The following is a 27,472-nucleotide window of genomic DNA, read 5'->3' on the forward strand; positions in this document are numbered from 1 at the left end:
TGAAACTTTCACAGTCTTAAAGCTACAACTTGCAAGCTAATTCCTGGCACAAAGAGCCATGTAACTGTAACTGGTGTTGTGTGAGACCATTCCTGATTGGAATGAACACACATCACTCTCTCACTGTGCATGGCCCAGCTACAGCAAACCTACTGATAAAGTGAAAAAACCTTCCTGCCAACATCCAGCAGCCTACAAATGTACACGCACTCTGCAATGATTGACTTTTTATTGCCTAACTAACTCAATAAAACAAAGCTGAGCAATTCTGCAGCCTGGAGATGAAGGATGGACTGTAATTGGATATGAAGTTCCTTAAATCTCATATTTATAGGAGCTGCAGTAGGGATTTCACGAGTTGTAAAGAATGTCAATATCACTTGTGCAACAAGAGACCACGCTTTATACGACAACTAAATGTAGAAATACTGAACTTAAATCCATTAATCAGCACCATAGCAAAGCAGGTAAGGAGACTGATTGTTGATTATTCTCTGTATGTCTGTGATTCAACCCCAGATGAGTAATTTTTTCTCTCAAAAAGGGACATAGACACCAGATGAATCCTCCATAAATTGAAAAAGCACATGTAAAATATAAGATTCATTATTCAGAGTATAGAGTAACACAGCAAGTACCGCCAGAAAAGGAAATGCTAAGTCCACACTGCCACACTGCAATTCATAACAGGGATAATAGCCTCAAGATATTTTTTCTCCATCTCAGAACTGGTGACACTACTCTCAGGGCTCCTGCATTTTGTTTAAATTCTGCTTTGTGACAGTCCAAGTCCTGCAGTGACAAAATCAATACGCATGCTCCACCTGCTGCTCGCTCTTCACTGCACCACTGAAGTTGTAGCAGCTGTGCAGAGTGATGGATGTTTTGGAAACTCCTATAAAAGGTTATAAATGCTCTGATTCAAACGAAAGTTTTCACCAGGTTTCTGATATCATACCTGATTTTCATATCCGGAATTACCTGTAAAAGCATCTTACCAACTTACCTAATTACATTTTCATAGGACACAGAGTCAGCTAGCCACACCTTTAAGTAGATATATTTGGGAAATTATTTATGCAGAAGAAAATTTTGAAAGAGAAATTATTAAAAAAAAAAAAAACCCAGACCTGTAAAAATGGATAAAATAATACCTATGCAAAATAGATAAAGAGAAGCCACTGCACTTCTACCTTGTTCGTGATGCAAACAGTGTCTATGCCACTAGTCGTTGGAAGCATAATGGCAAAAAGCCACATGGAGTTAATGATATTCTGCTTTGCAGAAAAAAAAAACTGCCACACTTCTTGAAGAAGTTAGATATTAAATGAAGAGCTTGTTGGCCTGTGGCTCAGCCATCCAGGAAGGAAACCAAGAGACTTAATTCTGTCCCTTGGATCTCTCAAGCCCTAGGTGGTCACACCATTGCAAAACTGAGTCGGGAGCAGCAAGTTCACCCAACCCTTCCAATGTCCTAGCACAGATCCTCCAGAAAATAAGGACTTTTTCAGGCATGTTTTGATTCCAGCATCCTCAGCTTGAACTTCTGAGTATTTTTCTCCTCTTTTTCTTGAATACTTGGAAAAGAAAATTAAAATAAAGGAGAATGTCTTAAAATACTCCAGTATGACAAAAGTAGAAAATCAATGTCATTTCCTTCTTAGCATCATCCACCCTCAGCTGCATCTAGCTCAGTGAAACAGCATGGAGATGAAAGTGCCTAAAATGGCAGGTTTTATTATAAAAATCGATGCTTTCCATAGCCTTAGCAAAGAATGACTAACAGAGAAACAGAGAAAGGTGCTATATTTTTAAATTAACGAAATAAATACTAAATAAAGACGTTCCAGACCCCCTTTCTTTTTAAGAGGAAAAATACTGCAGTTTGACTATTTCAACAGATCTGCTTGTACAGCATTTATGTGAAAACTATAAAAATAAAACAGCTTTTTCTCTCCACAAAAAAAAATAATATTACACAACCTAGTCACTAAAATATGAAGGACAGGCAAACAGGTATATCATGCCCCTAGTTGCAAAAAAAGTAGTAAAGTAGAAAAATAAGTGAAATTATAAGATCACAAGAATGTTCTCAGTGCTAAAAGCAGAACTTCTTCCAGTGAAGATGAGTTCATACCATCAGTTGTCAGGCAAGGACCTGTACCATGATCTGTCCAACTGAAGTTCAAGAAAAACCCAGGATCTATTCCAGCATAAGTTGAACAATGAAGTTCATGCCAAAGCAACACAGCAGGATTAGAAATTGCCTGAGCCCCTGCTATTTAACAAAGGTCAGAATTTGAGCACTGATTAGTTTATGCTGCTACATGGATAACTGATGAGGGCCCAGAGGATTCCAGAAAAATAATTAAAAGGTTGCAAGAGCAAGGGCCAGAGCAAACTGAAGCAAAGTTGATTTTTTTTTTTGTCAATGACCCTGGCATTGGGAATTTGAAATAATTTCTCAAGGTCTGTTTAGTCTGAATAGGACTTCTGAAGCTGTATCCAAAAGCTGCTTATCCTTAGAGCACAAGGGAATTCCTCTAAACACCTCTCCACAAGGCCTGGAACATGGCTGAACTTAAATACTGCACTCAGTGAGACACGAAGGACCAAATTCATGTGACTAAATGAAAGACAGAGGTAATCAGCCAGGGACACCCCAGTTAATGGACAGCTAAAGCACTATTGTTAATGAAATCAAAGATATGATTCACTTCATCCTACAATTTTCTGATCTTACACCCTTTTAGGCACCCTAATATGCTTATTTCCCTACTGTTTATAAAGAGCCCCAAGAGGGAGAGGCTGCAGAGGTCTCTCTCACAGCTCTGTGTGTGTGTGTGTGAGCTGGGGCCGTCCACCCCATGGGAGCTCAGTGTGAGTTCAGCAACTGCAGAGTCAAGCCAGGGTGTCAGAGTGCTTCAAAAACCATCTTAGGAAGTCACTGTCGTTAAGAATGGGATGGGATATGCCAGGGAAAATGGAATGGGATGTGATGGGAGGAGTGGGATGGGAAGTGAAGAGGTGGAAGATTAACAGTTTTGTAAGTTTACAACCCCTTAGCTATTTATATTGAGTCAAGCTGGCTCCCATAGAGCAAATGCAAGCCTGCTTTCAACAGAATTGCAAAGAGCAATTAAAGTAACATCTCCATCCATTTAACATCTGCTGGAATTACCAGAATGTGGGTCACCTGTCTACGCACTGAGCAAGTGGCATAAGGAAGATCCATTTCCTTAACTGGAAATAGGCTTTATGCTACAGCTTTCTCTGGCACTTAGCTGCTGGCCTAAGATTAAGACATGAATGTCATGTCTTGCTAAAGTTCAAAGGAAAACAATTAGTCACAAGGAACCTGGGATGAGGTGAAGGATTACAGAAGAAAAGTAAAGACCAGGCCAACAGAGAGAAGGGCAAAGTCATGTGCAAGAAATAACAAAGAGATATCTGCACATCTCGTTCAGTCACCATAACCTGGGCAGAAAAATAGAGTGGATTTTACAAACAATGAACCACCAGCCTTAGAACCAATGTTTGTATGTTGACACATTTTTATATATTAATTTTCACACTAAAGGAATGTCTTTAATACACCCCAGAACAATGCCAGTAATGCTTTACTGTCAATGGTAGGCTGAGCTTTTAAAAAGTTTTTTATCACAATGCGGGAAGGAAATCTGCTGTTTCCTAAAGGAGATGAATGCAGTAGTAAAGATGAAACAATAAAATTATTCAGGAATATTTCAGCAGAGCAGGTAAGTGACCAATTTCATCTAAAATCGTATCAAAACATGAAGTGGGATTGCTTATATACTAAGTGCTAAAGTTGAGCACTTAATTAGACTGTCAAATCTGAGAGGACCAGAAGCAGATTAAACTTTGGATACTTCTACACAGTGATCAGACACTGCAGAGCAAAGGGAAGATTAGATGATCACAACTAATCTAAGTTTTAATTAAAATTTAAAAGCAGACAGGTTTTGCACTGCCCACAAGGGAGAAAAAGTAGAGTTATGACAAGATGGGTTCAAGAGTATTTTTCTCATTTCTGAATTGAATTTGGTATCCACTCTTTCTAAGGTTATTCTTAGCTAAAAGAAAATTCTCTCAGTTTAAGTAACTACCACTGAGGATCACATTCCATTTTCATTTATTGACTGGTGGAATTATCTCACAGGTTAATAAGATGGGTAGTAAGAAGTTTTCCATCTTGATGAACATTTTAATTTTTAACTTAAATTTAGTGTCTTGATTTCTGAGCATTGACTGCCCTCTGCTCAAGCCTGCAGGCAATGTCAGAACAAAGTTCACTTCGACGAAAGAAAAGGGAAGAATATTGTAAAATTGTCTCTCCCACATAAGTGCTAATGCCCAGTCTTGCAATTTTCAATGACAATTGTTGGTGATGTCAGAGTCATAACCCAAAAATAATGTATTTTCCTTCCTATGTAGGGCTGATTGACTTATTTATTATTATTTAATTGGGCAGAGAGTTTAACCCTTCTTCTCTTTAGAAATTGTTTGAAATTCATTTCTACCTTCTGTAGAAGTATTTATTACCCAGAAATATTTTATGAAGGATTAAGATTAATGATTTTTAACTTAATGTATTTTTTTAATCTCTATTTCTTTTTCTAGAAAAGGGCAGCCTGGCCTAAGCCACATAGAACTGACCTTACCAAATACTTTCAGTGCATGATGATGCTCATTACAGTTAGCATATATAGAGAGCTTTTTCTGAAATGAGGATAAATATAATCAGTCTATCAGGTTAGAAAAGTATGGGTGATGGGTATCAAATACATTTGAAGACTCTAAATTTTATCATCTGAAGAGCAATTACCCAAACCTTTAGAAGTTGCCTTTTATACTGCGGATCAAATGGGAAGCCTGGAATTTCACAGAGAACAGACCTTTACCATATAGAGTTGTAAACAGAAAAGGTATGTTAGTGAACAAAATGACTGACCTTTTGACCTTGTAGAATTTTGTATCAGTTTTTACACTATTTTGCAGTACTGACTGGTATTAAATCTTGAATGTGAGTATGAACTGGATGCCTGCTAAAACCTAGTAACTATAAAAGCAATTAAAAGCTCAATGTTTAACATGATAATGAATGTCAGTAACTATAACATTATCAGAAGTGAACACAGATCAGTTAGAATTTACTGGAAAGACTTGAAACTCATCAGCAATTAGAAAAAGCTGAGCTGGGATGCTGAAGTCTTTTCATTTCATTACTCTCTCTACTGAAGAAGGGATGAAGGGACATCTAAAGACTCAACACAGCTTTCTAGGAATGTATCAAAGAACTAGAGGATGCTCAGGGAGGAATTTTAGCTCTTCAAAAGAGCCGCATAAAAATAAAAGGAACAAAAAAGTTAAGTTTCTGAAACATCACAGACTCAGGAGCCTTACACTTTCTCTCCCAGTCAGAGGTTTTGCATTGTTGAGTAGCTCACAGATTAAAAAAAAAGAAAAGGAAATCAATTATCTTACCATATTAGAGAAATGTGAGAATACAGCAGGGAAGGAAAACTTCACAAAGCTCAAAATGGGGTAAAGAACAAAACATAATTTAACAGCTAAATGCATGACATACGGTAAGTCAAGCAGGAAGAACATTCAATGCTTTCCTAAAAGACTGGAAATAATTTAGCTAAAAATGTCACACAGGTCTGTGCAATGTTTAATTAGAAACCAGACAACAATCGGAATAAAGATTAAGAATGGGACAAAACTCATTTTTTGCCATTTTAAGGCTGGGAGAAGCTGTAAAAGAAAAACTGAGCAATGGAATACTGGACAGATTCTACAATTTTATTATCATGAACTGCTTTGTCTATCCATGTATAGGCAAAACAAAACAGAAGGGGAAGCTTGAAATGCAGTGAGTATATCCTAAGAATCAGCATGAGAAAAAGCAAAAGTAGAATTTAAACAGAAATTTAACATTACTCAGCCTTTTCAGGAAACTGCTACATTTATCAGAAGCACTCTGCCACAGCCATGAGGCAAAGAATGAAAACACTTTAAGTGAAAATTAAAAACCCAGCAACATATTATATATATATATATATGTATATGTATATATATATATACTTTTTCTGCATAGAAGGGAAAAAAAAGTACTTTTTTGGGACTTCACACTAGATACTAAAACAAAGTAAAGCTTCAATCTTATCAGGACTGTGTGAGGGGCTAAAAATCTACCCACTGAAGTTTTGTATTAATAAATTAAATAATGATCTTGAGAAATAAGCCTAAAAGTTTCAGAATTTAGAGTACCTAATAAAAAACTAAAAAAATAAGTCAAACACAGGGTGTCATTAAGAGTTGATATCTTAAAAGGACATGAAGTCACATAGATAGAGATTAGAGCAGTAGATAAAGATATGCAATGAATATAGAAATAGAAAAGAAAAATATTCCCTAGTAATAAACAAGTCAAGAAGAAAGCACTGGTAGTGCAATGATAAAAAAAACAGCCTTATGTTGAATATGTAAATAGGCTATAATTACAGATTAATGGTACAAAATGGCATAATTAGTCTGGATATACTATATTGTTATTCACAGTTTCCAAAAGTGGTGTTATTAGAGAATATAGCAGCTAAAGAATTGAGACTTGCTGACATTCCAAGTGTGGGAACAACTGATAATGAACTGCAATTTGATTGATGCATTTTCAAGTGTGTTTTTAAAATCATATTACAAACCTATATCACTACGAGCCTGGTGTTTGCCCAGTCTAATGGTCCTGTGAAAGGGGTTAACTTTTTTAAATTACCTAAGAGGGTAAGAATGAAGTTCAGAGCTCCCTGTGACATTATTAACAGGGGAGCACATTCATGAACAAATAGAAAGACTTTCAGCAGTTGAGCTGCTGCTGAATCCAACGCTGAGAACCATCCAGAGGATGACTGTTGAACTTGCTCAGGGAAGTCCAAAAGGGAAAAAAAGGGCATCTGCAGCTTCTTCCACAGAAGGAAGAAACAAACACAGTCCTCAATTTTCAAAGATCAGAAAGAGAACAAATTGCAAAAGAGCCAGCACAGACATGGAAAGGACAAAACATTAATGCAAAGGTTAAAATCCACAAGGTGGCACACAGATCTGCAAAACAAAGTAAACAAAGTAGGAGTTGATCAGTAGCTTTAGATATTTACATTATATTATCCCTAATTTCTAAGTTTCTTTTGGAAGAAGAGCTGTAAAGTTACCTGCCCACAAAGAGTTTGATATAATTGTCACTCCTAGTTGACAGAAACATGGCACAATGGAGACATGCAGACCTTTTCTCCGTTGTACCAAGCAGATTAGTTAACGTATTATTTTATCAAAATCACAAGTTAAAGCTCTGATTGGTCCTTCTTTTTAAACAAGAGAATTGGTGGTGCTATTGTGATGACATATAGGTCTTCCAAAAAAAGAAAAATTCAAATGATGCAAAATCAAAAAGCTTTACACAATGGTGTTGTGGACACAGAAAAAAATACCATATACATTGCAAAAAGTACTCCTCTGTACTTACTAATATCTTTCCCTGGACACATGAAATCTGTTTCACGCCTATAATAATTTTTGTAATTCCAATGAATTCTTCATAAATACCAATTTCCTGAAAAGAACGTTTTTCACAAATATATTACATGGTATCTGATAAGTCAGTGCCATGTCAGATTATATCTGGTGAGCAGAGCAGCTACACAAAGAATAAAACAGAAAAAAAAATAAAATCTGTAGATTTTGGTTCTGTACTGCGTAACACACGGGTGTTCAAAACAGGATCTCCTGCTCTATAAATAAATCTTTTTTGCTTTTTCTGAAACACATTCTTTTCTCAACTTCCATTTATGTCTTTGAAGACTGAAAAAATGTCAGTGGTGCTTCAGCACTTAACAAAGGCAGGAATTTTTTTGCAACCTTTTCAGCACGTTTTTGTCCACTGAGCCAAAAAGTTAAGGCAGCGTGACAGTGATACCAGGAGAAGGTAAATATGTCCAGCCCCAGCTGACTTCCTCTGGTGCAGCTCTTCATGGGACTCATGCTTCAATTCCTGGCTTCAGCAGCCATCCAGGAGAAGAATTTCCTCCGTAGACAGATGTGTGGAGCAGGCTGATGCCCAGGAAATTAGATGTAAGCACACTACTCCCTGCCAAAGCAGAGTTTGCCTTCATTTATATCAATATTTCAATTTAAAGAAAAACCTGCTTTCTCCTACCTCTCAGGGTTTCAGCTTTCTGTTTTCTTCCATAATGATGTGATAATCACCTCACAAATATGTGCAAGAACTGCATTATTCCTTTTAAGTTTATTTCAAAACTGAGCTTATAAAGGCTTACTTTCAACTCTTACCTTTCTTGGAGTAAAAAATTATGCTTTTTTCTTGAAAAATAGTCCTCACTGAAGGAAATATTTAGCAACCCTTCTGTAATTCACAAGCTATAGGTGACAAGTCACATTCATTTCAATTTTCAAGTTAACTGATTATAAGTAATTTCAGTTTTTTAAACAAGTTTGCTGTAAGAGTATAAAATTATTTCTAGCAAAGTTATATTAATCACCTTACACTTAACTGGTTAGAATTAATTTAAGACAGATAATTTTTTCTCCCTGTCAAAAGCTTCCTGCATTGCAAAGAAAGCAAATAAGAGGGGAAAAGTACTATTTTTTTTTTCAAATAGTCTGTAAATATGTTGCCTGTTTCCACAGCCTATTAATCTCTCCAGAATTTCTTGCTTACTTAAGCTACATGAATTTGAAAGTACATCCTACTCTTTTTTTGTCCTCTTAATATTACTGTTGATATCTGAATATCTTAAGCAGGACTTTATTCATAACAGACTGAATTAAACTGCTTTCTTTGAAACTATCATTTTGAACAAGCTGTTATTGCAAAAATTAAGTAGCAGCAAGCATACTGAGTAATTATTTAGGAATTACTCCAGCTCACATAAAAAATAAAATAAAAAAAAAAAAAAACAAAAACTGAACTGTTTTTCAGACACTCTGCAGAAAATTCAAAAGAGAGGTAATTCAGTTACATTTTGAGCAAAACAGAAAACAGAAGCTGAAATACTGATTATTAGTCTAACATACTTTGCTTCTAATAACACAGCAACATGTCAAGCTGTGCTAGAAACAATGTCCACGGAGCATGGAGCAAACACAAAAACATGACTGGCAGCTCAGAACCACAGACACCAAGGACATATTGCTGAGAAGATACGAACACTGCAAAATACTTCTCTGGGCTTGAAACCTTATTATCTTTTTTCCCCTAAACATGCAATGCCCTCTGTCAGAGGCAGAATCCCAAGTCAGATGGGCATTTGTTGTAACTCTGAGCAAATGCTCTCCTCCTGATGTTTTTAAAGGAGTGTGTCCTCCAGCCTCCATCTCTGAGCTCCTGTGTCAGGAAATGCTCACTGCCGTGGCAGCTGCACATTTACAGAGTTAGTTCCACGTTATCATGGTACTATTTCTAACCCCATGAAACACACACAAATGCCTCCTGGAGTATGCAAGTTGAAAAATGCTGCTGTTCTGATTTATTATTGCTTTTGGTGGTATTTAAAGTGCTATTTATGCTTCACATTTGAGTTAGGATGTTCCATGCTTTGCTCTCCTATTTCATCTTTGATGGCTCTGATTTACAGGTCAATTAATCAATGTGGAATCATTTCCACCACCTTGTTAAGAACCTTACCTTAGTGAATACTTTGCCTTTACAATATAAATGTGACTATTGTAGGGACAAGAAGAAAACAAAAGAAAATTCAATAAATTTAATGTACTTAGGAAAAAAAATAGGAAAAAGTATTTCCTGTATTTTAGCTCAACCCAGGAGATGCACAAATGATTTATCATTCTTGTGTACTCCAAAAAGTATCTTCTTCCAAGCTGGACAAAAGGATGCAGAAGACCAACCACAGGGATAAGTATCTCCCTTTCCTTCAGGCACTACTCATTCACACCTCTATGCTGATACTTCCTTCACTTCCCTTTCCAAATGATTCAGGCCCATCTACATGGCATCCTTTTGACTGTCCTGTTTATCAGACAATGAAAAATGTTTCAATTCCTCATAAATTATTATGAATTATAATATAAAGTACCATCAACTTCAGAAAGTGATTTGTCATGTTTTAGCAACAGTGAGAAGGGCTTTTCCCATAGAGACAGCCCCATTTATAAACACTGAACCTTTAGAAAATCTTCATAAGGGTTTGACTGACTCAAGGACAGTGGGAGTGAAAATGACATGAGCAAGGGTATTTGAATGCTAACAGATCATTTCTGTGTAGGGAACTATCTAATATTCCAAGGTATTCCTTTCTATCATCAATCTACCAAGGATATAGTATAGATAGACAAAGATAGACTCAATGTGTAAAGAAGACATAAAAACTGTATCATTATGAAATCTGAATTCAATTTTAGTCAAAGTCCTTTATTAAATAGATTATCATCAGGTGTGTCACTCATCTAAGCCTCTGTCTTATCCTTCCCCATTGTAGTAAACATTTCGAGTTGGCAGAGTCACAAATTCTATTTGCTATTCACATCACATTGTCCTTTGTTTTATACATCCCATCATCACACACTCTTCCATTTGGGCCATGATTCCAACATAGGCAGCACAATCAGCAAAGAGGGATGAAAAAGAATGTTCATTTTACAAGGTTTTCTGTTTTGAGGGTTTTTTTTTTAATCCTTTGAAAACAGACATCAACAGACTATTGTCAGGGTTGGGGAAGGAAAGGAAGATCTTAGTAATTCTGCAAGAATACATCAGGAAGGAAACAAAACAGACAAACCAAGTCACATTAGAAAATCAAATAAATAGGAATCTAGAGGACCACTCAAGTTTATTACCCTCAGAATATCTCATCCTTAACTGTATATACATCTAATAAAAATAGAAAGGGTTCAACATAGACATTACTAAAATTTGTAGTAATCATGAGACCTACTGTACAGACTTTCAAGGGAACATTGTCCTGCTGCTTACAGAAAGTAGAGAATAGGTGCTGTCCCCTGTCTATTCCAGTGAACATGGACACCACCAAGTTGACCTAGACAGAAGTCTTTCAGAGATGATAAGAACGGGGTATCACACAAATAAAGGAAATAAGACCTCTGAAAAAATTAAGCCCTTTCTGGTGGTTGCCTGAAATATTTGTGCGGTTTTGACAATGTTTTGTCCATCTTTACTGCAGAAATGGTTATCCACACCATGTGCAGGAGAACAGCATTAACTGTGTGAGTGACAGGCAGGAAACATGACCTGAGAGCTGGATGTTTTGATTTGATAGCACCAGAAATCAGCAGTCTTGTCCTGAGCAACCTCAATTCCATAGTTTGATAATATTGATTCTACTCCTTCCATATTTCTGTCCCCACTAAACAAAATTTGTAAGATACTAAGAGTAAAAAGAAAAAGTGATTGTATCACATCAAGGATTTGAGCAAGAGCATCCCAGAATTCTCTTATGTTTCACAGATATATATATATATATATATATATATAAGATTCTCTTCATTGGGATACCTCAAGACCACAAAAAGAGCTTGCAAAGTTTTGTATCAGTTGAAATACACCCATTTGTGTGTGCACCTCTGAATGTCACAAGTAAAGCGGATAAAAGTAAATGTCTTTTATTTCCACCACGGTTTCAACCTGTGTTTTCCTTGTCATTTTCTTGTTATAAAAAAGTATGAGATAAGATCAAATTTCAATGTTCAAGTTTCCTCAAAAGAAGCATACTATGGTATCTTGCAACAGAAAAAGTTAAATCCATGGAGGTGGGCTGTGGATAACAAAGGTCCTAGGATAGGTTATTTTATTGATTAAAGGAGCACCTAGAAGAAGAGGCCACATCAATTCCACTGAACTAATCACAATCTTATGATAAGTAGGGAGATGGAGGCAGGTGAGTATCCTTTGAGATGGCCTTGGGTATCCCATCCACCTCTGAATGTTCCCTTCCCAAGGACATCAGTCTCCTGCAGGTCTCTTACCTCTGACATCCTCACAGGAGAAGCTTTACATAGGAAACCTGACCTATATTCATTTAAATAGGTCAGCTGCCTGTTGATGTGTGCATGATCACTTTAGGTATTAATTTAGGTGACTTAATGAGATGAATGTGTCCTCTCCTCGTTCCTCACTATATTCAAACAGAGCCCAGACACAAGTTTTTTCACTCATACAGTGTTGCCCTGATAACAGAGTATTTTCATAACTTTGCTTGCATTACTTAGCCTTTAGAAAATGACAAGTGAAAGCCACAAGTACTATTCACACATAACTGTTAATCAGGCAGGAGCTACTACAATCAAGTTTTGCTGTTTGTCTCATTTGGATGGGCTACTGGACAGCAAATAAATCCCTGGAAAAATTTTAAATGTTCTAAATGAGTACCCAAAATAGAAGTCCAGTCTCTAAGCAAAGTCCCAAACTTCTGAGAAACAATTTTTTTCTCATGATTAAACTAGCATCATGCTAATACAATATTACTACTTTGTCATCAAGATTGTAACTGGAAAATATTTAGGTGCAAACACCCCCACAGATGATGCAAGTGCATCACTAAAAGTTAAGTTAAACATTCCAACAATATTCTTGGAACAATTTGGATTACAAAAATATCTCGGTCCAGTGACTTTTTATAAGAGATGTTTATTTCATCTATTAGTATCTGAAAGGTTTGTTCACCTTACTGGCTTTCACTTTATTCAAGTTTTGTTTTGTTAGTTCAAGTTATGCCATTCAAAAGCTAGAAAATCCTTTCTGGCTTTGGAAAGAGCAGAGAGATTAACACTGGAAAGGTGAACAAAAATTAAAAGCAACAGACCAGCTGCAGCTGGTAATGAAATCAGAGCAGTTTTTTTATCTGAATTCATTAGAAAGTTCAGAACTGTTTCCAGCTAACTGGAAGTTTTGCGTTTTCTGCCCATGCACCCTAAAATATGCTGTAGTGCAAAAGGCAAACTTTTTTCTTTCCTGCTGATTTATTTATGTGACACCAGCATTCATAGATGCTAACATTTTCTAGTACAGTGTCAGTCACAGACACCTGCTACACAGGGAGGAAACACTTCTCCTGGAATTGCTCCCCCAGGTCCTCCTGGCAGATTCAGTGAATCCAAAGGCTTTTTTACTTTTATAAAGTCTGCACCAGCAGGGCTGAAACACAAATGTGCTCAAAAACTCCTGGAGACATCACCTCAGAGGGAGCACAAATGATTGTAACACCCAGTGCATCTAACTCCACTGTAGAGTTTTGACTGTACCTCTGTGTGAGAGCTGCTCCAGGATGATCCTCAGGTGCTGCAGAACAGGGGCTGAAATGTCATATTTATAGATGTCTATTACTGGCACTCGCTGACATCTCCCAAATATTCCATCTGCAGGAAAGAGAAAAAAGAAAAGGAAAAATACACATTTCGTTTTCTGAGGGGAAGAAGGGAGTGATGAGATGCGCATTTCCAATGTATCCTAATTATATACCGAAGAAACCTTTTAAAAGACACTTTAAAAAGTTATCAAAGGACCACTGAAGTCATGAGACGGAATATTTTCTACCAAAATAAATAAATACTGGAAAGAATATTAGTTGGAGGAATATCCTATTGTATGAGAGAGGCATACAGTTTATTTTATAAAGTATTTTCAGACTTCTGCTTCCCAAATCCTTAGATGTAAGACTTCTTTACTGACAATTCAGTGAGAGAAAACCTTAATGTTCAGTGCCTATGTTGCGGATGAAGAGTGCAGCATCCAGAAATATAAATATTAATTTGCAGAAACTATGTGGATTTGCAGAAACATATTTAATGCGGGAGCTGTGTGTTAGGCATTGGTAAATGAGAACTGAATCCATAATGGCTAGTAAAGGCTCATTTCAAGAAGTACCCTCTAATGAATGCAATAAAAGAAAGCTCCTCACAGAACAATGAGATATTAATGTGGCCTAATTTATTTAGCTCCATTCCATTTGTCTGAAATGACAGACTCTTCTCATCAATGTCTTTTCAAATCACACCTTCTAATTAATTTAGCTTCTTATTAGTCTTTATTTAGAGAATTGTTCATTTTGAGGCAAGCTTCCTGTGTATGTGTGGGAGGAACAGGGAGTTCAAACATTCAAATTACCTTTCTCCCTTTCATACAAAAGCCTAATTCAGAGTCTAGGTGCTTCACATACAATCTGACCATCTGCAATTCTGGGTCTCCGAGAAAGAAAGTGGTTTCATTTATTGTTCAAAATAGTTCTCTTCTATATAGTGATCCAAAGGAAGCAATTTAAATGCAACAAGTTTAATTAGCAAAATATTCTACTGCAATCCTAGTTTTAACACAGTAATTACTTCTGCTCTGATACTACATCTATGCCCCAAAAGGAGAACTACATCAGATGAGCAGAAAATAAGGGTAAGCATTAATTTGCAAACGTCCATTACTTTCTCTGCTACTTCACAGAGCTAAAAGACTACAAATGGGAACTACTGGCCCAGCTGTTCACTAAACACAAATAATGGCATAAAAGAAAATAAACCAAACCAGGATGCAGAAAAAGGGCATTATTAGCCCTCACTGTTAAACACAAATACCTCATTGAAATTAGCCAACTTTTTCTTTCTTCGCCTTTCCAATCCTCCTGTCACTTACAACTGCCAAATTAAGTTAATTCAAATTAAAACCCTACATCTGAATCTAATTTTGCTATTGGAAACTAGGTTTAATTTGGAAGCCACATAGACAGATATAGTTTGGTTTTCTGACACGCCATGTGAAAAGCAGCCTAGCAGTAGGTTAAAATATTCATCTCTGTTTAAAAACCTGCTGCAGTTGAAAATAAGCAAAGTATATAAATATTAGTCAACAATATTAGTAAATGGATGGATAACAAGAATAAGGTTTTGATACAGAAAGGAACAGAAGAACACCTCAGTGTTTAGGAACAAGATTGTTCAAAATGAAACACAACCTGAAATGGCCAGTTCTATTTTGGAATACCACCATTACTCGCTACAAAACAACTAGGACAAAATCTATGTTTACATAAACAACAAATATTCCATGCATTTTTTTAGAGATAATGTACCTTAATAATAATTTTAATCTTATTTTAGAGTCCAGAAAAGCCTACACATTGAGCAAAAATGGAAGATTTTTTTGTATTAAGTATCATTTAAGGATATCTCCATGGATGCAAAAGCTAATTCACTCACAAACTCTAAAAGAGACCAAACCATTATCCTAAACTCAGAGTTTTCAGAAACCTTCAGCCTACTTCGTTTGAATAGAACAAAACCCATTTAAATTCTAAAATTAACAATTAGCACATGAGCCTGAGCTTCATTATACAATCTATCCAAAAACACTGGGACTGCTTAGGGAGAAACTGCAAGTTACTTTGGCTTTTGTACTTGAAATATGGGCATAATAAGCTTTGGAGGGGCTGCAAATAGCGCTGGGCTCTGCTAAATGCAGCACGGGGAGAGTGGAGCGAGAGCAGAATGCCCCAAGGAGAGGTTGGCAAATACCAGCTCTAAAATACAGAGGATCTTTGTGCCGGGGATTACAGTTGGGCTGGAGTCGTGCAAATAATACATTTCATAGTTCAGCTGCTTTTTTAGAAAAAAGTTGGAATTTTCCCAGATTTTTCTGTTTGCTTGGAGCTTTTTTCTTTTTTGGTTGAGGTTGGTTTGGTTGGTTTTGGGCATGCTTTGGCTTTTTAATTTTATTTTTTTTTTTTTTTAATTAATAAGGTTTCTGTGGCAAGATATAAGACCTTTATATAAGATATAAAAAATGAAATTGAAGTTGGGCATTCAATTTTCAGAGAATCTTTTAAATAAACTTGCTTTCAATTACACAGATTGCAGGGGAAGAAAAGGCAAGGGAAAGTCGTTTTACCCAGAAAAATTGTCAAAGGTGTCCTTCTTTTACTTTCAAGAAACCTAAACGGCAGATGTGGGGTCAGAAATGGCTTAGACCCAGCACAAAGCTCATTTTTACCTAAAAAACCCAGATTAAATTAAATTACAGCTAATATTTAAAATGTCCATCTTAGTCTGCCATGAACTATCCCAGTCAATGCGGTATTTACAGCAAGTCAGTACATGGTGCCTCTTTCTGCACCCTGATGTGCACCCAGCTGGCCTCAAACAGCGAGAGAAATGCCGACTGGACATAAAGCAAAAAAAGAAAGTGGAAAAGCTCCCAGATTTTACAGATGTATCAGGGCAGAGGAAGTTCAAAGAGTGAGTGATGTTTTAATAACACCATGCTCTGTATGCCTATAGCTGCTGAGAGTGTGTTCATGGTGAACTTCCATTAAAGTTGTGTTAGGAGAGGGAACGTAACACGCAAAGGACTCCTGTACTTTACACAAGCACACAATGAGGGAAGGTTGAGACTGATCAATAGGGACATATGTTTGCTATTAAGCTGTTACCATTTGCTGTCACCAAAAACTAGAAATTTCCATAATAATATCTCTAAAAGTTACACTTACACCTGGAAAAAATCTGCACTAACAGCATGCTCGTATTGGCTCTTAGAGAGCTGCTAGATTTGTTTTCAAAGAAGAGAATAAACCAGAAGAATAACACCCCCATACACCCAAGGAAATAGTGAAATGCTTCTTTATCCATTTGGCTCTTTTGCTGATAGGCTTAATATCTAAGAAGAAACATAAACATAAATTTTTACAAGCTTTTATTTAAAATCTTGAGTTTCGACAAATATTTATACGCTAAGGAGTTAAATGCTAAGATTAAAAGACACAAATTTACTGTAACTCAGATGCCCAATAAGATTTCAAATAGTGTCAGATTTCTTTTATTAGAGACAACACCCTGGAGCACAGTATCCATATTTACACTGAAAATTTATCAACTTCTAGTAAAAAAAACCACAACTGATAGATTAAACAATGAGCAAGTCAAAACACAAGTTCTGAAAGGCTGATTCTTGAGAGAGGTTTAAAAGCAAATGGAAAACACCCGTCATTATTCATTATTATTGCCCATTTGTCATGAATTAGTGCAAATTTATGACCTCCATTACTATTGAGGAAGTACCACAATACATTCATGATTGACATCCAGGTACTGAATTATGTAAAAGAAGACCACAAAATCCTATAGTTTGAAACAGTTTTGCAGAGTTGATTGCACCAGTTTGTTCACTTTGTAAAGAAGACAGGCATCAAGTGCTTAAAAGGTACTAAAAAAATCTTTGGAAACTTGTGCTGAGTGACAACCTTCACCTTGAAGGCAACACTATTTATGGGCAGCTTACTCATGAAATTCTCATTAGGCAGTCTTTCCTCAAAAAAACCCCTGTATTTGTAATAAGAAAGCTGTCTTTGCCAAGAGTAACATATCCCATCCTGGAAGTATGGCCAATCTGGTGACTTAATCTTGAAATTAAGATGTATCCAAGACATGGCACTGTGTTGAATAACACCAGCAAAAGAGAATGAGTTCTTGTTGAGTGTCTTTTGCTACTGAGCAAAGGCACAAAGTAGAGATAGTGCCTGGTAGAGATACTGGAGTTCATCTGCAGGCAGCTGAGAGCTTGATATATGTAAATGAGAAGACTGTGCTGTGCAGTAATTAATTATTTAGATCTGCATGCAGTGAAACTTTCACATGGCACCGACAAGTGACCTTTGCAAAGGAGCCTTGGAGCAGATGCTTTGAAGCACCTGGTTCTTCTGCTCTTCAAACTTCCTGCAGCAGCCAGAAAGGAGCAACTCTCCTGACAGTGTCAGTACTCACATATGAGGGCCAACCAACACTTCAGCTTCCTTGTGCTAATTACCTGATTATTCTTAACAAATTAAAGTAAAGCTTTGTATAAAACTCAAGTTTCACCCCATACTGCAGTCATTGTGCTTTGTTACAAAAAAAAGAAAGTCCACAGACCCAGTGGTGTATCAAATGGCAACCTGTGCCACCTTGGATTGCATCATCTGTGCTCCTGCAGTTAATGAGAGAACCAGCTACAGTGTTTTCAATGAGCATCATTCTCCAGAAACTTAACCTTCTGTAAGACAAAAAATCCTTTCTTCTCACTGAATATGGACATCACTTCACACTACTTCCCCTGGCTGGTGGTTTAAGGTGCTATAAGGTCCAGGACTAATAAAAAGGTCAGTGTTATAAACCACAGTTAGAGCCTGAATTGCTTACTGCAGAAATTAAATCCCTTTCCAATGGGAAGGATATTTGCATCTCAAAAGTCTTAAGACACTGAACTTCAAGGTCACAGATGTCAAATGTTTTGGAAGTATGAAGGAGATTGTTACAGTATTTTAACCTTCTCTCCCTGCTGTTTCCTATAGTGTGGAGTTTGTTTTCAAAATCCCTTTTCAAAAATTAAAAGAAAATAATTAAATTTTACTGTTCCTTAAGTTGTATGCCAGGAGGCTTATTGCTAAAGATATAGTCCACAAATCCACATTCAACATTTACCAGTAAGGTCTTCAGCAAACGACATATTTTTAATATTCCATCTAGTAAAAAGGATTTTTTCATAACTTATGCTTCTACTTTTATATTCACTTTACTAGTAAGGTTGTGATAACACAGATAGAGCAGTAGTGGCTTCTACAGCGTCATTTCTCATACAAATGTTTTAAAAACGTGAGCCCAGTGCTTCCAACAGCAAATCCTGCAGTGGTTGAGCAGCAAAGCTGCAGTTTGCAATCAGAGGCAGCTGCACTGCAGCCCTGCAGAGAGTGGCCTTCCGAGGGGCAACCTCCCCCTGCTCCACTTTTAAAACCTTTCTGTCATTTTATTTTGCTTATCTCCGTCGTCCTCGGTTGTTTTCCTCAGTGGTCCTTGGTTACCCCCGTTTCGGAGCAGTAATAGTGGCATCTAGTGGACAGGGATCAGCCCTGGAGCACACGCTGCTCACCTCCTGCATTCACTGCTTCCAGATCCATTTGGCTTCATCCCAACACAGAGCAAAGCACTTCCAGCCACCCTCAGCCCTATCCTCCCTATCCTAATGGCTCACAGGTAGGTGGAAGACTTTAGGACAGCTATTCAAAATTATGAGATATTATTTTAAAATTAAAGGCTATGATATTTGTTTCTAGAAGTAAAGCATTATAAAGACAAGCAAGGAAAGCGCATTGAGACTGTTTAACAAGATTATGTGGTGGCATTCTGCTTTTGCTGCCGTGTGAGGCACAAAACATCATGCAATAAAAGTAAATCCACAGCTTCAAGTAAAACACGGCATATTTCTGTAAATTTATTTTGTAAATATAATAGAGATGCCATAAAAGCACAGAACAATGAAGTAGGACACTCTAAACATGAGATTTTTCTTATCCGACCAAAAGGAATTACTATGCAGCGGCTAACTAAGAGTCCAGTAAATCCACTCATCCTCAGCTACTGAATAAACTGCTGCCTGGAAGGCAAAGGTAACTCTAATAAAATTCTGCTGCAATCTAGATCACCTAACAGTCCTATAAAAGAACTCTAACGAGATTTAATGCCTTTTCTCAACTCTCTGGACCCAGATATTTAAGGGAAAAGGTGGATAGCTGGTCTACTTTGAAAAATTCCTCAAACCTAAATCACCCAAATATTTCCGCTGATTGAAAGAATCAGGTAGGATGTTAGTGATTATGAAAGTCATAATATATGCTGATATTAAAAGATAAAAGCTAACATTAACAGCAGCATTAGTTAACTGTTGTGCAAATACTGTGATAGGGCTGGGATTAGCAAAGCTCCAAATCATTCTGGGCATGAATAGTTCCTCTGGGCATTACGGGCCCCTTGTCTCAAGGAGTAATTCTGACTGCAAGATATGGAGGGCTCAGTCTTTCCTTAAAAAAAAGATATAATCTTCCACAGAACAGAAATTTCAGTAACTAATTCTGTGTTAACCTGCTAATTTAAGTGGTGGGTTGTACAGTCCTAAAGCATTATGCACACTTGGAGTTTTGGGTTTTTTAAGTTACAACAGAAATATGTAAATTGTAGAGAAAGTAACTAAAGAATCCTCAGTATGGCAAAAGAAGGGAAGGAAAGGCCTGTGAAAAACCGATTTACAGGCTAACAAAGCAAGGGGAGAGCAGGCTTGCCATGAAGGAAGTGCTGCCTGCTTCCAAAAAGCCCCTAAGTTATTCAGCTAAGAGAATGAGAGGTCCAGATTTCAATGCCTTTCAATACTTTATGTGATTCAGAGCACAGAAATGAAGCCCAGCCTTAGCAGGTCATACTTATGCCTTGCAAACATCGAAATAATGGCCATGCCTTTGGAGGAGAGGGCAGGAGGGACTTTAAGGAAAGGAAAAAGTAGAGATTAAAAGAAAAACATTTTGCTGCTAGAGCTAATGTTCAAGTTGAATAATGCTGCAATAACTCGGTACTTCTTAAAGAACCAAATCTGAACTTTCCACAGCTTAGGTAACTACGTGGCATGAGAGTTATGTTTTTGGCTCTGTGATGAGGATAATAAAGGATTAGAAAACAGTGACTGAATCAACATCTCCCACATCTGAATAACCACTACAGTCTGTGAGCCAGAGGAACCATCTGCCTTTAATTCTGATCAGAGGCAAATCCAGAAAACCTTTGAGGAAAAAAGCCCAAGAACTTCTAATTGTAATATGTTGAGAGGGCTTTTCTAAGCAAAACTATGCCTACAGTACTAGCTGTAATGCTTTTAAGAGAAAAGAGCTTGCAATCAAAATCCTCTGAGCAGCAACTCCCTTTCTGGTCGATACTGGTAGTAAAGAGAAAAGGGAGGAAAGATTTAAGCATATAAATCCTCCTCCAAGAGGATAAATACTTTAAATTCAAGTATAAATCAAGTATTAGTAGGCTTACAATAAAGCTATCTCTTTAACATGTTTAGCCACTGGACTGCAAGATTAACATGTAGGTTTACCATACATTGCTATCTCAGAACTGAGAACTCTAATGCCTATTTAGAAAAAGCCTTTTTTTCCTAGAAAAAAAAAAAAAAAAAAAAAGACAGAATACTGCAGCAAATTCTGACCACATCATTATCTGAAAGATATGAATAAAGTAGAGAAGCTCAGAGAAAAATGAAAGAAAGGAGGCAGTCACTTAGAGCCTTAAGCATTGAACAACCTGATTCTTCACAAGACATGCTAAACATTTATGCAACCTGGTTGATTAATTATTTATAACATTATTGGGAGAATTAGAGTGAAGAGACAAAAATGAACATTCTGAATCAGAACAAGTTTCAAGCACGGAGAAACTATTCTGGAGCTGTTCAGCTCCCTCCTGGAAGAGTAATGGAGCTCCTATTGCTTGCACTGTTTAAAATTAAGCCAGAGCAACAAGGAATGGTGAAACATGAACAATTCTTATTGTTTTTTTTGGTTTTTTTTACACAACCTGCATTTATGAACAGAGGTTACTGGAGGGACTAAGAATTTATTTAGGGAATCAATGAGATGCAAATATACTAATGCTTATTTATGTATACTAATTTTCCAAGTATCACTGAGATGTACTTCAGTCACTTCAAGGATCCCCATTACATTTTCGGTTGGTGCCAAGAACCACTTCGATGCTGGCAATGTCTTCACTGTGTGATCAGACTGAAGCTGCTCTTGCATCTGTATTCCCAAGGCAAAAATATCTCTGCAATGAAACATGTTCAGCAAAATACATTTCTGCATTAATTTTAATTTTGTATTAAAAAACAAAGTAGTGAAAGTTTTAACTTGTCCTAAGCGCCAAGAGCTTATATTTTAGGAGTTAGTTATTATGTGTTTGCAGGAGACATGGTTCTCATGAAAACATGACTAATGACCATCCCATTCATATTCACCAGCTGCAGTGTCTAATAGAGCAAAATGGGTTTATTTCTGTGCTTTGCCAAACTAGAGACTTTCTAGATCTTTGCAGGACAATATTTATTGAGACAGCAGATTTCTTTTGTAAGCTGAGTTACTGAATTTATTCCTAAATGGAACTGACTTCAGACGTGCATGGAATTATAGCAATAAAGATCTCCATCTTATTCTCTAGCTATGAAATATTTAAAAATATGGAAAATTATGTTATGTGAACCTGGAAACATCAGCAAAAAAATAAAATGCAATCCTTTGGGGAGGAGAGGGGAAATTCTTATAAACAAGGATAACTTCAGAATGCTGCACCCTGTGGCCTGATTAAAACTGTTTGGAGCTCTCTCAGGAATCTTTAAACCTTGCTCAAGTCTGAGCTACGCCTACAGAAGCCACAGCACATCAAGCTGCCTCTGGCAGCTTAGGCTTGGGCACTGGAACAGCCAAGCACCTCACACAAACTCTGACATCAGGATGCCAACAGTTTCAACTGAACAGTTGGAAGAACATGAAAAATCTGACAGTTTTCAAGAAAACTGTGCTTTGGAATAGCTAAATATGACACTGCATACCTCAGATCACCTATCAGAAGCTGCATCCAGAAAATTTATTCCTGTTACAACTAATTAGAGGTCCTGAAGGTCCTGACACAGCTTTCCCCCAACTGTGCGCCAGACCCAGAGCATTGCCTGCAGCTTTGCTAAAGGCAACAGGTGAAGGGCAGCACGTGTTATAGTCCTCTTTGCCTGAATGTGAGGGCAAAAGAACAAAGAAGATTTGGGGATATATGAACATAACAGCAATAAGTGGGAACCAGGAGGTGACATCATTCAATATGCAGCATCGGTAAAGTCAGTACGGGAATGCAGAGTTCTGGAGGAAAAAAAAATCTGAAGAGGAACGATAAATCTTGGAAAGGGCATTGAGAGAAGCAAAGGAGATTATTTATGGGCTGGAAAAAGCCCTATGGTGAAATGCCTTTTCCAGCACAGAAGTCTCCAGCACAGCAGATGATCTTTTGTCCCTCTAAGTAAGCCTGCGGACAGATGGAACGATACAGGAACAGGGCTCAGGAACAGGGCTGGGAGCAGTTTCAGAAGTATTTATTCTCCTCAGTTTTCTGTGCCACTCCTCAAAACAACTTTTAAGACCAGCAATATCTGAAATTATGAGAAGTGGTCTGAAAAGCAAGGTTTCTTTTGCTTTTGCAACAGGGAAAAGAGACTCCTCAATAGATGTGGTATGTGCAACCCCAAATTGCTTCCTATTTTACTCACAGAATACAAACAACTCACATAAAATACTTAACATTTGTGTATACTTGAAATTTGTAGTGGGCTTTTTAAAGTACTGTATACAATTAAAACCCATTCTTTGACTGGACTTTTGAGGCTGGATTTAAGCTGTTCACACCCTTAGAATATCCTGCAATTGGAGTGGTTAAGTACAGAAGTTGTACATTCAGCACATATACTTAAAAGAAGATGAATAAATAAAAATATTTTTTAACAAAATATTCATGCTACAAAGGATGAAAAAAATTCATCAAAGATACAAAATAAAAAAATGTGGAAGACAGGACCTTAGAATCAGCAAAATAACCCACTGAAATAATATTTTAATAATGAGCATCAAACTGTATATTTCTAAATGTCTTCCTGATACTATATTGCTTATGAGCTGCCAGATTCTTGATTGGAGTAACAAAACCACAGAAAATATTAACTCTGCTGTTGCTTCCTCCATTCCAGCAGGATGCTCTTCCAGCAGAAGCCATCACAATTTTTTTAGTATTTTTGATAGATCTAACAGATGCTGCAATCCTATGTGAAGGGAAATGCCTCTATTTCTACTACTGAATGCCTCTAATCTACTATTCTGAAGCTTCTTCTGCATTATTGACAATAATCAGACACATTTAAATAATATTGCTGAACTTAGGACATTTATTAGATGGATAATGATTCACTCAGATCTCTGCACACAGAAGAGTTTTCTTAATCATGTCAACTCAGAGTTTCACTCTTTTGTCAGTGCTTTGCCACTCCCCAGTTATCCAACAACCAGCCCTGCCTATGCTCCTGTTCTGGCCAACAGAGAGGATTGCAATGGGCCAGCAGATACAGTGTGGTCACCAGAGATCTCCCCAAGGTCAAAAAAACACAAACAGAACTGCAGACTCACTCATGAAAACAAAGGGATAACCCAGCATTTTTAAAATGGGAAAGAAAACAGAAATGCAAATCTAAATCTTGAGGAAGGAAAAAGTCACTAAGTTCTCTCCCTAGTCATATTTCAGCACTAATTTTCGAGTCAGCAACAATGCTTCTGTCATTAAATTTGCATTTAACATTGATATACTGAAACCAGAAAGATTTCCAAACCATGTATGGAGTGAAGTAGGTTTAGATGTATTCAGATGTTTTTGTTTAACATACAATAGCATTTTACCCTAAAGACATCAAGTGAAATAGTAAATTTTTATTTTTTCATCCCACTTCTGCATGCCTAGTAGCTGCAGTAATTTTACTTTCTAGCTCATGTATTCTTTCAGTGTCACTCAGAACAGCAGCAAGAGACAACTGTTATGAATATTTGCTACTATTTTCAGTGTAGCAACAGGACATCCCATTTCTCTCACCTCTGGAGCACCACCCTCTCAAATAAAAAGGTTCATCCCTAAGTCAAGGAACCACAGTCCATAAAACAACCTGCAAAATTTTAATAAACTCAAGATTCTAACGTCAGCACCCGAAGTGTTTTGCACAAATTTCGTTTGCCGCAAAGTTCATATTCTGCCTAAACCACTGACTGCTGTCATATTTGGTGCAACTTGTTATGGGTGGAAAGATAAGCAGCAGGGCAGCAAAAAGAGGAGGTTTATCTCTGGCAGCTAATCTCCTCAATCAACAGCACTCAGCTCTGCTTAACAGCCGTTGCCAAGGAACGGGGACCAGCTTTTCTTATCGGCTTCATAATGTTTCATTGACTATTCAGACTAGAATAGAAAGCTGTGACACTCAGGGTTATAAGCAGCACAAAATGAAAATGGCATATTATGTGGTATGAAGAAGAGAAGTCTTTTAGCCCTTACCTTATCTGGACAGTGACTGTTACTCAGGAAAAAAAAAAAAAATTACAAAAAATCATCTATCATTTTCTGCTCTGCTTATTTTAATATCACAAAACAAACAGAAATATATACCTACATAAATAAGATTACTTTTTTTTAACATTGTTGGCAGGTGCTCAGCAATTCACTGACATCACTGATACCTCTTACACAGAAAGACAAGGATTGTGTAGATCCCCTATTACATTACTGAAAAGCAAGTGTTGGCTGCTTACTCTAAAGCTATTGTAGCAGCTTCAATGTTTTGAGGGATTTCTTCTCATAGGAGCAGGGTTGTTCCTCAAACCTTCACAACCACAACCAGGATAAGAAGATCCCTGCAAAACCAACAACATTTCTTTTACAGAATCACTGCTCTTCTCTCTTCATCTCTGCACAGATTTTGATTTTCAGGCTGAATATTGATACTCTTCATGTACTTGAACAGGATTAAAAAGGCCCTATTACATCTCTTCTGATTATGAATTTTTAGTATAATAACCTTTCCTGAGTATCTGGTTACTGAAATTTAAATCTGGGGCCATCCAGATTCGTAATGAATTGTAACTGTCATTGTATTTGCATCTTATAATCAGCATACACAGAATTATATCATTATCTACCACAGGAAAAAAGTGGTAAATAAGTAAAAGAAGATGCTTAGCTTAGACATATTCACTGCATCAGAATGAATCACCTAATGAAGTACCTCCAAAATTAGAAAATAAATGTGTTTACCTTTTTTCTACCCCAATGAATGACTAACCATGCTCAAGGCAGGTTGAGCCCTCCTATTTATAGATGTCCAGAAACTGAAAGGAATATCCTGGAACAAAATTCTCTGCTTTTCACTCAAAGTTTAGGACTTATGGACTTAAGATAAATATTCATAAACATTTAAGGCTGCAAGTACTTCTGAAGGATGTCAAGTCTCTTTCTGTACAAGCTCCAATGCATCCAGTTACTATTAAAGTTATGCCTAAATTTCCATTTATTGCAAGCGTCCTGAGGGCTACTGGGAAGATTTTTATCCTTAAACATAACTACTTGCTTAAGCAATTGTCTTTACTGAAGCCTTAGACCAGCATGGCTCTCTTGCTTTTCCAGTTTTGGGAAAAAATGCAAAAGATTACAAGTGCTGCAAAATGCTTCTAGGATCATACCACACCCTTCAGGAAATGTTAAAGCTTTGCTGCAACACAGAGCCTGTGGAATGAAGATGTACTGAGGTAGAAACACACTTTTTTTGGCACTGAAGCTTCCTCTGCAGATGTGATTTCAAAGTACTGCTTGGGCTGAAGCGTTTTGTGTGGTTATGGTACAGTGGGATAGGATTCTGGGCTCTTACATTTAGGCTGGGATACATGAATTCACTTCACAAAGGCATAATTGTCCTTTCAGTGACAAATAACTTCTAAAATATCCTGCCAAAGCTCACCACACTTTTACTCGTAAACCTTCAGTTTTATCTAGACAATGTCCTTAGATTATCTGGTGCAAGCTTATGAACTTCTCTACTTCATTTCCTTCCATTTTTACTATTAATGAGAACAGAAAATTTTCAAATCAGAGAAAGTAGTCTTTCCAATGACAAAAAAAAGGCAGCCTTTCTTTTCATAGTAAATGGCCTGATTTTTATGAAGAACTGCTTTTAAGTCTGACACATCTTACCAAACCTTGCATATGAGATTGGACAATTTAAGGGTGTATTTGTGACAGATTTACTCCACAGATACCAAAGAGGTATATGCTGTAGGTGATTTGGCTAAATTAAAATCCAAGCCAATAAATTGAAGAGATACACGCCTTGATATGAATAAAAAGCATGAGGCTGAGATGACTGGATTAACCATAAAAAAAAGAACTCAAAAAATTTCACCGATTCATCCTTAGCTGAGGTGCTTCAATCAGTTTGTATCCATTTTGGCTTTTCAACTAATGAACACTAAGAGAAGGTGTTACACCTATTTCAACTTGCTTGACAGCAATCATAAAGTACGAGAAGATTCAAATAGAGAAGTACTGGATTTTCTTCTATCAGTCAAATAAATAAAATCATAAATTTGACTCTATTGCTTTATCATTAATTGAATATAGTTTAAATTATTGCTATTTAAATAATTTGGGTTTATTTATGTTTAATTTTTTTGGCGTGAAACATCAAAATATGTTTCCAAACATTTTCACTTCACAGCACTTCCACGAAGATATATGAAACACAGAAAAAAAAAACCTGGGCACATTGTTAATTTTGGTTCTTCAGACTTTTGCTTTTTGCACTGAGGCAGGGAGTGACTGTGAAGACCTTGGTCATGGAGAGCTGACAAGCTTCATTGGAAGCAAATGATGGAACAGAGTGAAAGAAGCAGGGTGTGTCTCATCTCTTCAGCTCAGAAGCAAATGCAGCCTGAGAGAGCAGAGGTCTCTTCAGCCATGACCACACAGTGCCACACAAAGCTCTGCAGGTGACTACAAGACT

At 37.0% G+C, this 27,472-nt stretch overlaps 1 protein-coding gene across 1 annotated transcript in view; it reads right to left on the bottom strand.

Annotated features, from left to right (window-relative positions):
• Window positions 1-27,472, bottom strand: part of PTPRN2 (protein tyrosine phosphatase receptor type N2) — a 629,378-nt gene that overhangs the window by 456,435 nt on the left and 145,471 nt on the right. The window contains exon 3 of the mRNA XM_066314564.1: window positions 13,309-13,422. Within this exon, the coding sequence (XP_066170661.1) occupies window positions 13,309-13,422 (114 nt within the window). The remainder of the gene's footprint in view (window positions 1-13,308; window positions 13,423-27,472) is intronic.

This window comes from Sylvia atricapilla, chromosome 1, assembly GCF_009819655.1.
Source record: "Sylvia atricapilla isolate bSylAtr1 chromosome 1, bSylAtr1.pri, whole genome shotgun sequence".
Taxonomy (NCBI): domain Eukaryota; kingdom Metazoa; phylum Chordata; class Aves; order Passeriformes; family Sylviidae; genus Sylvia; species Sylvia atricapilla.